General features: G+C 39.2%; 2 protein-coding genes across 4 annotated transcripts in view; both read right to left on the bottom strand.

Annotated features, from left to right (window-relative positions):
- The window catches only part of Meltrin (meltrin), a 36,372-nt gene extending 26,965 nt beyond the window's left edge, over positions 1–9,407 (bottom strand). Inside the window, exon 1 of the mRNA XM_002054234.4 lies at positions 8,488–9,407. Within this exon, the coding sequence (XP_002054270.2) occupies positions 8,488–8,635 (148 nt within the window). The 5' untranslated portion in view covers positions 8,636–9,407. The remainder of the gene's footprint in view (positions 1–8,487) is intronic.
- Positions 9,408–9,948: 541 nt separating this feature from the next.
- Positions 9,949–15,777, bottom strand: LOC6630803 (facilitated trehalose transporter Tret1). Of its 3 annotated transcripts, none has more exons than XM_015171480.2 (4): positions 15,611–15,777; positions 11,558–11,715; positions 11,077–11,490; positions 9,949–11,013 (listed from the first exon to the last, which is right to left on the bottom strand). In XM_015171480.2, the coding sequence occupies exons 2-4, from the start codon at positions 11,691–11,693 to the stop codon at positions 10,097–10,099; spliced, it is 1,467 nt and encodes a 488-aa protein (XP_015026966.1). In that variant the 5' UTR covers positions 11,694–11,715; positions 15,611–15,777; the 3' UTR covers positions 9,949–10,096. The 3 variants fall into 3 exon arrangements, with proteins under 3 accessions (XP_015026966.1, XP_015026965.1, XP_002054271.1); XM_015171479.3 differs by lacking the exon at positions 15,611–15,777 and adding an exon at positions 15,174–15,290; XM_002054235.4 differs by lacking the exon at positions 15,611–15,777 and adding an exon at positions 12,363–12,474.
- Between the last annotated feature and the right edge of the window lie 626 nt (positions 15,778–16,403).

The following is a 16,403-nucleotide window of genomic DNA, read 5'->3' as shown; positions in this document are numbered from 1 at the left end:
CTTTGATTTAGAAAGTTGATCCTAAAACTGATGATTCAGTTACGGAAGCAACTTAATTATAAACCAATATTAAGTTTTGTAATCATAATATGCTACGCTTTAGTTTTAAGAACTTTTTGTTGGCTTTGGCTTGTGGTTAGAAATCTATACGAATTGTGATTAAATAATATATTTATACAATATTTCATTTAACATGCGTAATTCAAATGCGGTTCTTTGTTTGAAAATGCAACTGTAAATCAAGTATTTTTGGTTTTAACAAAATTTACGAACGTGAATTGTAAATAGCCTTTCGTTTTTTTATCAACCTCCCAAGTGAGTTGGCATTTTTAGTCACTTCCGCTGCTTCCATATGGAGCGAGTCCATGAAATAAACTTAAGCATTGCGTTAAAGAGAAAAATGCCAATAATTGCGATATATACGCATGCCAGATAATTAAGTACATGTTTACGATGTATATATGGTTAAAATCGCTTTCCTTCTCTTTTTTCATTGCATACCCTAACATTACATATATGCGCTAATACGTGTGTCCAATAATCTTGCGTGTGTTGGCAAAAACGTGCCAAATTGAAGAGCTCAGTGCGAATTGGGCTTAGGTAACTTAAAAGTAGTGCAACCCCATATGATAGGTTGGTAGCCAATTGAAACTTGGTCGAGCTTTAATGAAGGCACTTAAGACATTCAAGCGTATCAGCCAGATGATCTAAATACTGAACAACTGCAGCCGAGCGTTTGTTCTTAATGGCAGCCAGATGAGAGAGAAACAAAAACAAAAGAAGAAAATAAATTAAAAATGTATTGAGACACCCCCAGCGAGAGCGCAGGAGCCGCCAAGAGCCAAGAGCCAGTCAAGACATTGCCTTTGTTTTTTTTTGTTGTTGATTTTTTTTTATATGTTTATCAATTAACGCGCCCGAACAATGGCAGCGCACTCAGACGCCAGCGTTTGCTCTAATCTTGCCCCAGCCGGCAACTGGGCGCAACTTGGATCAGCATGGTCCGTTGCTGTCTGTCCGTCCCGTCTGGCGCTGTCCGGGCTGCTTTACGGTTCGTTGGCTCGCTGCGTAAGTAGCGCAGAGCGGAGCTGCGTCTGCTTATCAGAGTAGCGCGTTTTATGCCACAGATAAACTAAGAGAACTTCTGGGCTGCTGAAGCTCTCCCCAACAGCCGGTAAATGCAGCTGGATGAGGGTGTGCGTGCGTGTGTGTGTGTGCGACGGGTCAACAAGCTGCAAGTAAAAAGTTAAGATCCACTCAGAAACCGTAGCAGCCCATCGAAATCGAAAATTTGTAGCGCGCCAGGCCAGATCACAAAGTAGTTCAGTTAATAATAGCAACAACAAATTGCAACGACGACTAAACGTGCACTGCAACACATTTAAAAGGCAAACTTGGGTATTGATTTTTATAAAAATTCATTGATATTAAAACGTTTAAGAATACCAATCAAAGAGGAATAGAAAAACAACTTACTCTGCAGTGCGTAGGTTAGAAATTGAAACAAGTTCTTTTACGCTTAAACTGTAGTAGAACTGTATGAAAAGCAATATTAGATACTTAGTGTAATAACTTAAGTTTCGATTTTTTAATTAGTTCATTCATATTAAATCGTTTAAGAATGTCAATCAAAGAGGAAGGGAATCAAAGAGGAGGAAACTACGTACTCTGCAGAGCGTAGGCGAGTAATAGAAATAGTTTATTCTACTCTTAAATTGTAGAAGTAATACAAAAGTATTGGCTCTTGTTTATTAAATTTTTTCTTTAATCTAAAAACGTTTAAGAATGCCAATCAAAGAGGAATAGAAGAATTCTCTACTCTGCAGAACGTAGACAAAAAATAGAAAAAAGTTTCTACTACTTTTAGAGTGAATAAAAAGTTTTACATAAGTATTAGAAACTTGATGTTAATTCAATTAGCACTTGGCGCTCTCTGGCGTTGTTTTCTTTGCGTTTTGTGATTCAAAATGCATTTTTCTTTTCGATGTTGAGCTGTTGAGTTACGGAACAGCTTGCATAAGTCTTGATGGTTTTTGACATGCCCAATAAGCTTCAATTACTGGCTTTATGGTTTTTTTTTTCAGATACATTAGTATGACAGAAATTGTTGGATTAATAAATAAATAAATTGGTAAATCAGTTTAAGTATAATTAACTGCTGAGTGCCATGTGGAAATGTCTAAGTGAACAGAAAACTTTTGAAATGTGTTATATTGGGTAAAAAATATGTGTAAAAAAAATATTACGAAACGTAAACAGAAAATTTGTCGAGTGTTGCAGTTCAGTGAACCTCGACAATATGCCGCGACGCTGGCGACATCATACATTGGATGTAGCAGCATTTGCTGTTGTTGTTGTTGTTGTTGTTGCTTTCGTTTTTGTTGTTTAGTTTTCAAAATAGGCGCACACCTACGCACACACATGCACAGTGAAAGAGCAACAAAAGCTGACGGCATGAGTGATTCTTTGTCAATTTCGCTACTTTTTGCTCGTCGTTAATTTTTCTGTTTGACATGAAACTGCAACATTTTGCAAATGATTCATTCGTTTTAACCACTGTCCAAAAAATACAGCTACAAGTACAGCCAAACCCTTTTGTCGTACAGAGCTCGCTTTGCATCATGTACTTCGCTTGGCCAGTCTAGCGTGTTGTCGCATTTCCGTTGCGAATACTCAAACTACTCAAACAAAAATGGGTAACACTCGTCGCGCATTTATTGTGCTTGGCATCATTGTTCATGCCAGTCAGTTGGTTGCCATTAGGCGAGCTATATGCACAATTCAGATAGCTTAATGCATAAATTAAGCAACTACTCATCGTAGTGCTGTGCATCAATATACCCTATAAATATTGTAGATGCGTAATGCAGTTGTTCATGCAGGACTCTGAGATATATATTAAATAAATAGCCTGGTGGCTTCATCTCCGATAGGGCGAATCAATAGGCAAGGATAAACTGGCATTGCAGGCGGATGAGTCGCCAGATGCCGCAAAAGTTGGATCAGGGAGCACACGATCAATTTTCGGACAGCTCCAAGTAACTACATTTTTCAAGCATATTTATTCAAGCGATTTCTTTGATTTTGAGCATATGCATATGATATTTAATAAACACGGAAGCAACTGAAAACAATATTTTCTTCATACTCAGGCCGCAGGGCAACTGCGCGACGGGCACATTTGTCTAGGAACTCTTTAGTTATTCCCATTAGGTAGCCCCACGTTTCAGTTATTATTTGTTTTTTTTGTTTTTTGTTTTTTGCTTTTGCTGCTCCTTCTACGCTATTCATTTTGTTTTTGTTTGTGTTTCTGATTAATCATCGTGCGCACCTCCATTTCGAATTTCTCAATCAAGACGCTGCATTGTCAATGCTTGTCTTTAGCCTGTGTGCATTTCCTTTCAGTTTTTCTTGGTTTTTTTGTTTTGTTTTGGTTACCGCCCTGGCCAAGAGTCTGCTTTAAATAAAACCCAGCGAGGCAACGGCCACAAGGCGTAAACAATGCACTTTCGAGTGCTTTGAATTTGATAGAAAGAGAATATACTTCTATGATTTCCGTTGTTTTATTTTTCGCTTTTTGATTTTCTTATGAGCAGGACGGGAAAAAGCCACTTGAAATAATCCAAAACTTGAGGTTTTAATTTCCCCCCCCAAGTACGGGCACAACTTTTTGGGGCGTCTGGTGACTAATCCGGCCGAAATGAAAGTTTGTCATTGTCTGGGCTGGCTGGGTCTTTCCACCCCGCAGGACGAATAGAGTCATAAATAATCGCGACCGGCCCCTTTATGGTGTTAATACCTTAAGAGCTTGAGCACAGTTCGTTGATATTTTTGTTGCACTTCTTCGCATGTGTCACGCATTTAAAGGCTCATTCATTTAACCATAATCCCGGTTGCAACCCTGCGCAAATGCGGCAACCCTTAGGAATAATTGAGCCACATTTTGGCACGTGCCGCAGTCAAAAGCGAAGCCTGACGCATGCTTCGCCTTTCGAGTGCAACAATTATGTTACAATAGAAGCAACAAAAACCATTTAAATTTTATTGATTTCAATTTAAATGATTCAATTTGTAGCACAGAAACTGCGATAATTCTCGCAGGCAACAATGCCACCTACACAAGATACAACACAAAAGATATTCACGCCCAGGAGACACCTACCCATACAAAGGGCGCGGTCAGTGCTGCTCATTTAGCCGTTTTCTAGCTAAATTAGACTTAAACTATTTCAAAATAACACAATCCTTCGCAAAAGAAGGGAGCTTCTTTTGTACCTACAAAGAGCGAAATCAGCTATTTTTAGCATTGGATTCAGCTACACTTGACAACACTTGCTCACAGCTGTCTCGCAAAGGCATGTTTCTCGTTCGGCCTGTTTGCTCATGTGGCAAGCTTTGGCTATCATTAATACAATACAGCTAAGAGGCCAGACTAGACGTTCATTAATATGCGTCATTGTTTTCGTCCCAAACTGGGACCCGGTCGTGGGAGCCAGTGGGAGCCGCAGCTGAGCGCATTTACTGACACGTTGACTGTCACGTTAAATGCAATTTGTAAGTACAGTGGTCACACGGACACTAGAGAAATAACAGTAGAAATGATAATAATAATAATAATAATAATAATATTAATAATAATAATAGTAATAATAATAATAAAAATAATAATAATAATAATAATACTAATACTAATACTAATAATAATAATAATAGTAATAATAATAATAAAAATAATACTAATACTAATACTAATACTAATAATAATAATAATAATAATAATAATAATAATAACAATAATAATATTAATAATAGTATTATTGTTATATCTGAGCAGTCAGCCCAGTCTATCTAGTCTGATCTCAGAGCTAGAGAATCGTCGATAAATATCGATTATTAGCTCATGGCTTGTGAACTAATGAAACAACATTCGGCATGCAGTTTCCTCACAGTAAAACAGGAATATCAGAATTGAGAATTGGTTCAAATATCGAGCGATCACTGTACTGCAGTATCAAAGACAGGGCACATCTATGGCTACATGCTAGTAATTTGATTGTTCAGCTCGAGTGGTCATCATCAACATCAGCGTCATCATCATCTTCGCCAACATCATCAGCAGCATTCGTCGCCGCCGCCTAATTGAAAATCAACTCAATTTACGGCTGGAACATTTACATTTACGCACAGCTCTTAAGCATGACAAGCTTCAAGCTCGACTTGATTGAGTCAGGTCAAAAGAATTTAAATGGACACACAGTGTTACAATAACTGGAAGAGCAGCTCTCAAACGGAAGCCTGAGCATGCATATTTCAACGATCCAGCCAACATCGCGGCATTTGTTGACATTTGCATAAATTGCGTCTTCAAGTGGATTTCGGGCGTTGGTCATTAAAAGAACGTGCCTAGGCCGAGCTCCGTTCAACGTATTCTCAATTGAGATTGTGGCAAGTTGTTTTCCTGGTCCGCAATTAGACAGACAGCAGCTAATTTGAATTGAAAGCAAGACACACAAGACTTGAGCAGAAGATGTACAGATCCCTCAGATAAACTCAGGAAGCGAACAATTTGCTAAATGACAGTTCGTCTTTTGCCAAACAAGCAGAGTTCAACAACTTTTTTGCTTAAACAACTAAACATTTAAATTTGTAGCCATGCAAGAGTCATTGATAGACATCTTATTTTTGATCAAGATGTGCAAGAAACCAAAAAGAAACAGTGAGTATTATTATCAACCTAGTCACAATATGTTTAACACATTGAAGCAGACATCTGTAACCCCATCTTTAACCCCATCAACAGCCGAGTCAATAAATTTATGCCTGACTCTCTGTTGCTCTGTTCATAAGGACTATCACTTGACATCGGATCGGTTAACTATACCAGATATATATATCGATTATCAGTAGTAGAAAAACATTCAATGTTCTCAATCTTGATCAAACTTAACAATTGTGGTCTATCCAAATCCTTCTTGAACTACTCCGTGGACTTTAGGTCGAAACGACAAGTGTATTTGAAGTTCGGCGCGAGCCTGTTCTATCTGGCTAGCCAGATTCTTTTGCAATTATTTAGTAGTTAATTGCGTGCAGATATGAAATGTATGTTCAAGACCTGTTGCCATACACTTATATGTAATTGTCATTACCTCACTGACAAGCTGTCATCGTGTCATTGTTTAATTGTGCACAAAAAATAATACAAGCAATAAAAGCGCCAAACAACAGACAGCATTGGCAACAACAATTCTTGGCTAGCAAACTAGCTACCAAAAAGAGTTGGCCAACCAACATGGACATTGGCCGGAATGAATGTGCAAAAGCAGCGAATGGCATTTAAGGCGCTGACCTTATGAGAACTACCATCTTGGGAATATGTTTTTATATAGAATGTGTGCCATTATCTGATCAATAAAACACAAATAACATATATAAATATCAAGCCAAGTACAGTACTCAAACCAAAAAATGAACTTAACATAAAAGAAAGTTGAAACATTTAATTTGTATGTAGAGTAAATCAAGCATGAGAGTTAAAGTAAAAGTGGCACGCAATTCGAGCAGAATGTTTTTTTTTTTTTTTGTAAATATACACTCAAAATCGATTTTTTGTATTTTGCAAGCCAAACAAAAGGCAGTTGCGGCCAGCTACGTGAGTGAAGGTATTAAACAAGATTTGCATAAAAAAATGTGTGAAGGAATCCCCCTCCCCTTCGGTAAAAGAAAGAGAAACAATCTAAAAGCGTGAGGCTAGCACCTTCGTATCTGAGTTAATACGTGAGATTTTGATAAAACTGACGCTTAGATAAAGTCAACATTTAGACACTAAACGGCAAACACAGGCAACAATACGACAAAACATGATACAAAAGACAAAAGCTTGAGCAAAAACTACTTTGCTGATAACTGAAGTGTGCCGCCGAGTGGAGGACAAGTGCTACCAGACCCAGACCCAGACCCAAGCCCAGTCCCAAGCCCCACGAGCCGAGACGCAGACCTGGAGGCACGTGCACACCAGCAAAGGGCAGCACTTGAAAACCTTAACTAGTTATGGCCAGTTATTGAAAGTGCATGCTAACAAATACCCTGTAATGCCATGTCATAGACAAATCAACTAGAAATATGCGCAGCTTAATTCTTAATTAATTCTTGGCAACATTTCTCATATCAAAAAGTATTTATCTGTTCTTAGGAATAGTTATAATATGTATGTATATGTGTATATAAATCATATTTGTAATTGTGGCAGACTTTTTGAGTGTTCTTTTATTGGCACCAATAAAAACTTTATACAAACATTTCACAGCTATTAAAAAGGTGATTTATTGACTAACAAGTCACGATGAATTAAATAGAATTGATTTTATTAAATAAGAACACAAATTAGTGTTAGCTATTTGACTAATTTGTCCAAGTTTCAATAAAACTCAAAATAAATATTGAAATATATTTAGTAAAGATTTAAATCGAATTTGCACATATTTAAAAAATTTGAATACCTCATAAGCAAATTGATATTTCAATTAAAATTTATATTGAATCGAAAAAAAAGCTCAAATTGTGACAATAAAGTCTTGCCAAGATTTATGCTTTACAGACCTGACAGAGAACAAGAAGAAGATCTACAGCTGAAAGCTGGTTTTACAAGCTCAAGGTTGTTTAACCCCAGCAATAATAGCTGGACACTGGTTAAATATCGACAAGAACGTTTCAATTTGTTTTCTTGCCGCCAGCTTAAACTATACAAAAAACAAGTAAGAGGTTCCAGTCAGGAGCTCCCGACTAGAGGATACCCTGAACCCTCTTCTTCCAACATCAAATGCATATATATATATTCTATTTTAGAAGCTAAATGTCAAGTTTGGTGACTCTAGCTCTTATTATTTACCAAAATTGCCCAAAAAACAGGATATCGATATCGATTTTATCGATTGCTTCGAAACGCAGTTAGTTATCGATTATCGGAAACAAACTCGATCTGCGCATCTACATCTAAAATTTCAAGTCTCTAGCTCTTATAGGTTCTGAGATCCTTGCGTTTATACATACGGACGGACGGACAGACGGACGGACATGGCTAGATCGATACGGCCATTGATGCTGACCAAGAATATATATTCTTTATGGGGCCGGAGATGCTACATTCGGATTTTGCACAAATACAATATACCCTTATACCCATTTTGAATTGGTTAAGGGCATAAAAAAACGATGTGCTCAAAATTATCTTCATGTTTAAATTCCTTTTGCACAGACTTTTTGATTGGCTGCCGCTGCTCGCTAAGTTTGCCCCACTGTGCGCAAGCTCTCTGAACTTGATTGGTAACTTGTTTTCTTATTGCTGCTGCGTGTATTTGTTGCCTTTGTGCAAAACTGAATTTTGATTAGTTCTTGCTACACATTGTGCTGGGAGTTTCAATAGACTAACATTGCATGTATATACATGCACATAAAGAGGGGCGGGCAGTCAGTCGCAGACGGCGTACTCACCTTTTGACTCCAAGTTGTCAGCTGTGACGACAGCGATGTGTTGCAAGCATATGTTAAGCAACAGCAGCGGCAACAGCGACGGCAGCGACAGCAACAGCAGCCGCTGCAACTGTAAATGTGAATGTGAATGCGAAAGCAGCCGAGGCATTTTCCACGCGTTGTCTTAAGAATCCAGAGCAATTGCAATAATGTTATACGCGGCTATGTGGCTGGCTGTTGCTTTTATTGTTGTATTTGTAAAGCGGCGGCAGTAATAGTTAAGTTTGTTCTTGTCGATTGCAGCGGCAGGCAAATGCGATGACATCACTTCCACTTCCCGTGTCAGCGACTCTGTTGGGGATGCGGCGGCGAGGATGAGGCGGACTTAAATGCTGCCATCATTTGACACTGTGTCTACCAATTGGACTTGTATTAAAAACAGGATGCACCGCAGCAATTCACAACACTCGGCGCGAACAACAACAACAATGAGAACTGAAAGCACACACAAGCACACGCACGCACACATACACACACGCGTACGCACTCCCGGCGTGCTTAAGTGTAAACAAAAGCTGATACCTTTATTTGAATGTGAAAAAAAATTATAACGGCATTGATGTTTGTGCTTTGGTATGGGTTTTCGCTGCGGCTGTTGCCAGCTCTTCTATTCGCATTTGCTTTACAATTAATCGTTTGTTGTGTCTGACATATAAAATATTATTAAATTAACTAATTTCGCTATTTTTGTATTATACCATTAATATAATTTATTTAACACTCTTTGCTGCTTTGCACAGATACACGCAAACACTACACTCGCGAGCGCATATATATGTACATAGAAGCTCTAAAATACAGCTGGGCTACGCGCTGACACAACAATCTGAACTAAAAACAACCGTGGGCAACACCTCGCACGACGAGAGTTGCAAAGAAACTGACGAAAGTCGTTGGTAAAGAATACAAAAAAACAAGACTAACAATAACCAGGGCCGAAAAAATATCGATATATTTTGGCGATGGTCTGTTCAACACACTTCAGGCGATATAACATACGATTACTTTAACATTTCTGTTAATTACTGTACTGTTAAACGGATATCGTATCACACGCATCAGTCAGCTTTTTGTCACGCTGTTGTATTACCCGCGCGTTTGAATTCATATAAAATAAATAGAAAAAATACTCCTTGAATCAGTCAATATGAACAGAAAATAGTTGACTATTAAGCACCGTGTCCATTTAAATTGTATTACAACTGTGTAGATTATGCAAATATTTAAAATATATAACAAAGGGTATTTGCGGCCAAACGAAGAAAATAAAATATTAATAACGTATTTTAATATTTCCTCTCTAATCTATTTTATGACTTCGCTGTATCGCATACGCTTTCTCATTTATCTATCTCTTTCTTATGTGACCTTTCTATGCGATTTTCATAAAATCAATTAAGCTTAAATTGAAACACATTTAGCTGTTTTTTGATATTTTTAGTGAAACAATAATATATATATAACAATTAAACAATATTCTTAAAAGTAGGCAATAAAATACTTGCATATACAACTTATACATATAGGATCAGCAAGGCTACACTTAACAGCCTGTACATAACGATTAGAACTAGTTACGCTTGCCGTTTAGACGATCCTGGATCTGTTGCAGACTCAGGCCCTTGGTCTCCATCACGACAAACAGCACAAAGAAGAAGGCCACCACACAGAAGCCAGCAAAGAGCCAGAATGCATAATAGGAGCCAAGTGCATCGAGCGCCGGATAATAGCGTGTGACCAGAAAGCCGAGAATCCAGCAGGTGCTGGCCACCACGGAGGAGGCAGCTGATTTGATATTAGCAGGAAACATCTCGCCCAGCACAGCCCAGGGCAATGGACCAAAGCCCGTGCAGTAGACAATATTGTAGATGATCAATGCGGGCACCGGCAGCCAAACCACACTCGAAACGTCACCCACAACCAGCTGCATGTAGAAGAAGAAGCCCAGAGCTGCCAGACCGACGCTCATCACGCTGGCCGAGATGAGTAGCAATACCTTCCTGCCCAGGCGATCCGCTACGATGGGTGTAAGGCCCGAGGAGCTGACCTGTACGCAACCAATAATAATCGTGGCTATGGCCGGATCCAGGCCAGTGTTGGCGCTGGCAAAGATCGACTGGCTGTTGAAGAGCACCACATTGATGCCGGAGAGCTGCTGGAAGCTGATGAGACCGGCGCAAATGAACAGGGCCTTGCGATTGCTGGGATTCTTCACCAGATCCATGACAGTGCCCTTACTGGCCATGGCCTCCTCCACGTTGGCCTGTATAGTCGTCATCTCGTCGTGCACACCCTCGGCGCTCTGGCCGCGCAGAAACTGCAACGAACGCAGCGCATCCGTCTTGCGGCCCTTGCCGGCCAAGTAGTAGGGGCTCTCGGGCATGAAGAAGAACACCACATCCGAGATAATGGGCACCACCACGCAGCACCACTGCAGCGCCTGGTAGGACACAAAAGGGCCGATGGCATAATCAAACAGAATGCCAGCTGTGGATGAGAACAGAAAGAGTTAGATTCAGAAATTTCAGAGCCGCTCGCCTGGCTACTCACAAACAATGAAGAGCTGCATTAGTGAGCCGGTGGCGCCGCGCACATTGTCAGTGGAAATCTCGCCCACATACATGGGCTGCACGGTCATCACGAAGCCCACGCCGAAGCCCTGAACCAAGCGAGATAGATACAGGATCCATACCTCGGATGCCACCATGTTGAGCAGAAAGGCGAGCACAAAGAATACGCTGCTGGAGAGCAGCACCCACTTGCGTCCAATGCGATCGGCCAGAGGGCCGGCGACAAAGGGTGCCAGCAGGGCGCCAATGGCGATTAGCGAAGATATCCAGGCATCCTCATCGCCCGTGATGGGCCGGCTCAAGGGCGAATCTGAGGTATCTTCGGCCTTCAGTTTGGGTCCAATGGGCGATGTCCAGCCCAGGCAGGTGCCCACAACAAACGCAGATAAGTTGGCTACAATTGCAGTTAAATTCAGAGAGAGTTTATTTTGTCTCACGTGCAGCTGCTTCAGTTAACCCACCTGCCACAGCGGCCAAAAAGATGCGACCCGTTTTCACCGGTTCCATATTGCGCGATAAGCCGTCGCTAATCTGGAAGGAGCTTACTTCAGTGTAAGACTGTTCACGCTTCTCTCCCAACTGGCTCATTGCTGGCATCTGGCTTGCTCACGAGTAGCAGCTGCAAGATTAAAGCGTGCACACACATTTCAATTAACAATTAAACATTTTAAATACAATTATTCGCGAGCTAATAGTGCACATTAATTGCTTAACGATGCTCTTGAAGGGCTTCCACTCGCTGACCAGGACTGTGCTACATTAGCTCCGCATTAAAACTGAATTTTGTATTATATTGCGTATACGCCGCGTTGACTCACAACCAAATTCAAAGTGTGGCATTTCAACCTATTTACGAATACCATTTCGTACATTTATGTATGTTTTTTTGTTTTTTTTTTTTTTTTTTTACACATATCCACAGAAGCTAAATGTGCTTGTTTAGGCGCAATTTCCAAAAGCATTTCAATTGTGTTTTAGGTAAACAAAAGTAGCAAAAAATGAATTTGAAATTGAAATGAAATGAAAATATGCGCACAGTTTTTGCCCATATAAACAGCGAGTACTTTTAATGAGCCCAAGTCATAAATTGCAAAAATTATTTTAATTTGCACTCTGGACATAGCCTATGGCAATTATTATTATTGTCTGTCCTATAGTTGGCACTTTCCATTATAAATATAAATTAAATAAAATAAATTCACTTAAATCAATGCTAAATATATATTTGCTTTAAAACTGGTTTCACTCTGATTTGAAAATCCTTACTTGAAGTCGAACTAAATTTAAACGAGACGAAATGCGAACCGCAAGCCTTAAAGCTGAGAAACGAAATGCTGCTGCGTACAGCGAGCGGCACGAATTTAAAGGCCTTTTTTTGGACCTGTATTAAAACCTTAAGTAAATACAATATCAATAATGCTCACCAGCACTTACACACACACACGCACACAGTCTGTGAGAGGCAAATGTAAGAGCGCATTATCTTATCAGAAAAGCCGCAGCTCTATGGCGCATCCATCTAGTACTCGATCATCGTTACGTTCTGTTCTCGGATTCTCGGTTCGATGCAACTACTACTGTGAATTTGTGTCTCTTGTCATATATATTTTTGAAATGAAATATTTTTGTTGTACAAATTGCGCCACTTGCATTTGTGCATTTTGCACTTGAACCGGCCCATGCGATAAGCCGTCGTTTCTCATCCAATCTCAATTTGTTTGCACAGCTCGACCCACTTCAGCCGAAAGTCGCCAGTTCGATGGGCTGTGACACAGGTCTAACAAGAATCAAATTTTCGAGTCCACTTTAGTAACAAATAATTCGTAATTTTTAAGCAATTTCCGTTAATTGTTTACGCTACACTCGCCAATCGAAACGGTTCGAGCAATGTGTTGACTTGATTCTGTCATAAAAACACTTGGTTCTATTATGTAATGTATGTGCATACGTAAGTATCTACTTAGTTAGGGACTATCTATAGATATTGGCGAACATCTACGCCCATACTGGTTATTTGAATTGGATTAGACACATGGTACGGGGGAGTAGGTAGTTGGGTCAAGGTTTGCCACATAACTGTGCGTCAATTAAAGAAAAGATTGTCTAAGAATTTGTATATAGCTTGTTAGGGACTATCCGTGCTCTATACGGGTTATTTAAATTCTATTCGACGTAGTTCGCTCAAGGTTTTCCACATATACTAAGCACTTGGTTAAGAAAAGCTGGCTGGAAAATTTTGAAAAGCACAATGGGCTGCCTTTCTTATTAGATTACGACCTAGGTCACTACGAGAAATTTAAGTGGCGCAGAGCGTTTTCTTAAATTAGATTAGAATGCCGGAAAACATGGATCGCTCTTTCAGCTAATTTGCTACGAATTCCTAGAAACATCTCACTTAATTGGGTGTGTTTTCTTTTTCTTCATTTCCTTTTTATGCTTATGCAATTTTACTAAGGTAAATTCTACACAAATTATATGTTTAATATGTGAGCCACTTCCTAGTCCACACATACTTTGGCGCCTAATTTCAACTGGCATCAGCAAAGTTTTTTTTTTTCCATAACCTATGTCACATTTTTGATAATAACATTAACAATAACAATAACAACGCGGCAAATATATGATTAGCCCTAAATAATTTGATAGGTGTCAGCATCTATTTTACCTACTGCTAGATGTGTGTGTCTGTGAGCGGACGCCAAAGTTTTTTTCTTTAGTGCAAATGAGGCGAGACAACGGAAATTAATACGAGCAAAGAAAACAAGTATATGTATGTATGGGTGTGTGTGTGTGTGCCAGGGCTGTGTGAATTTTAACAAACCAGACTGCCTGTTGCTGCTTAGATATTTAATTCTCTTTGCTTTTGTTGTGTTAGCAACTGTTATACTGCTTATGTATGTGTTTGGCATAGTCAGAATGGTCGCTTGTATTGGCGCAAAAGACTAGCCATTGGCGCTCCTCGCAATTGTGTTTAAGCCTGGGTTCGAATCCCCGCGGTGGTTGAAACAAAATGTTTTAAAATTTAATAATATCCGCTTTGACATGTATTTTAAACTAAAATAAAATATTAGGAGAAACACTTACAAATGTTTCTTTTATGATATGTGCTTATATTCGGTCGGTGTCTGCTTAAAGCATGTTGTTTATAAATTATTGCACCCGCGCACAATGCCGGGTAATTTCTTCTAACAGTTTAGTATGTTCTAGTAAGTATATCAGCTTCTGACACATTGACACTAATTGGCAATCAAGTATTCGGCGAAACTGATTGATAAGAGATGCTGCCAACATATGGGCCCACTGTTGTCGTACACTATTTCGAGCAAGTCGCGAAATTCGGGCTTAATCAATATTTGTATACAACATTCATTGATAAAATTCAATAAATCAGACGGCGGACAACATGGAAGATATGTAGCTGGATTTATTATTGCACATATACATATGCATGTGCATATGTGTATATAGATAAACCGAGTGTGTCCGCGTGTGTGTATGGCAGCTGCCAAATAACAATTAATAAGCGACAGTGACGTAAAAAGCCGCACTCGCAGTGTTGTTAATGAGAGAAAACTAGAGAAGGTTGATGACAACACGCGCAAGTGCTGACACTGCACCGCAAGCGGCTGCTAAGCGGACCTTTTTTACAACTTGTTTTCTTTTGGACAACACTAAAATGAAATGCATGCTTAACAAGTTTATGTTGATTACAAATGTGGCAGTTAGATGACTTTTTATACTCTGAACTCATTGACTAACAAAATGTTATAATAGTTTTGTGCAAATGTATGTAGTCAGGCAGGAGGAAGAGAGTTTCTGTGTCCCACATGTTCTTCACCAGACGAGTTTCGAACTTAGCACGCTCAGATCGAGTTGGTTTTAAATCATCGATAGCCCGATATCCACGCTGCCGCGAAATCGATAAGAATCGAATCGATATCCTGTTTGCTGGCCATATCTCGGAGCTTATGAGAGCTAGGAAAACTAGCTTCACACAGTCTGAATTCAAATTTATGCCTTAACTCTTATAATATAATTAATCATTTCTAAAATTTCAGCCCAGTACTATATACTCACAAAAAATGAAAACTGACTGAAAGGATGTTTCGTAAATATTTGTTAAACACAACAAATATCCTGTGCCGCTGCAGAGCAACTAGAAGACCACTTGCTACGACGGCAAATCAAAACTGTTGACCACGTTGGGCACTGGCCCAGCACTTGATCATGGCCCACAAAACGGAGCCGCATACTCAAATAAAGGTTACCGATTGCCATGCATTTTTGATAATAATGTTTGGAGGGTCTATCGTAACGTTTCGTATCGCTAGAGGCCCACAAAGTCACAGAGGAATTATTAACGTACTTAACAATGTTCAGCGTATTTAATCAGCACTCGAATAACAGAAACATTTCCATAGTAAATCAAAAACAATTTAAAAAAAAAAAAAAAACCCAAATTACATTTATGAAGTGTTAATTTAATAGTTTTTTTTTTTTCAGTTAGTACTCACCCATTTTGCCAAAATAATCAATTAACGCACAACAATAATTAATTTTTTTGTTCGTTTTTAATTTGGATAAATTGGATTTAGTATAGCCTCCCACCAGCCGGACACTGTGGATATATTTATCGTTGCTGCACTTAAGATCAGAGAGAACTGTCGTCTATCGTTGCCGGAACCCGAATGCTAGCTTTGCGCGAATGTTTTGACGATTTTGTGGGCCTATTTAAAATGTAAAAAAAAAAAAAAAAAAAAATTGAGCCGAGAATTTATGACAGACGCATTCACAGTTCGTGTTTAGTTGTAGCAAATGCGAGTAAGATAATAAGCACATATCTACTATATACGATCACTATGGAAAATGCACACACAAGCACACACCAACACACACATGGTATGACTATTATATCGTTTTTGTCGCCGAGCCATACGATCGTTGAACTGAGCTGCGCTTCAAATTGTGCGATTTTTTATCACTCTGCCTTTTGTCCCGTGTGAACTGGCGAGCAAATCAAAACAAGCTATAAAATATTCAATTACACTTAATGCAATATTATAATAATGAAACTAAACAATCAATGCAGACAGTTTCTGAATTTTAATTTAAATTCCATCGACTTGTTCCGCACAACATATGCTGGAAAATTTCTTGATTAATCTCTTGCGACGCGCTAAACCCAAAAAAAAAAAAAAAAACGGCTCAATTTAAGCACTTTGAGGAAGTTCATTGATATGCAACGGTCGGCTCACGGGGGGATTGACTTATTTAGTCGGCGTTTCGCTACAGCTGAGCATTAAGCGA

This window comes from Drosophila virilis, chromosome 2 (genome assembly GCF_030788295.1).
Source record: "Drosophila virilis strain 15010-1051.87 chromosome 2, Dvir_AGI_RSII-ME, whole genome shotgun sequence".
In the NCBI taxonomy this organism is placed as follows: Eukaryota; Metazoa; Arthropoda; class Insecta; order Diptera; family Drosophilidae; genus Drosophila; species Drosophila virilis.
This window is presented reverse-complemented; position numbering and strand designations above follow the sequence as displayed.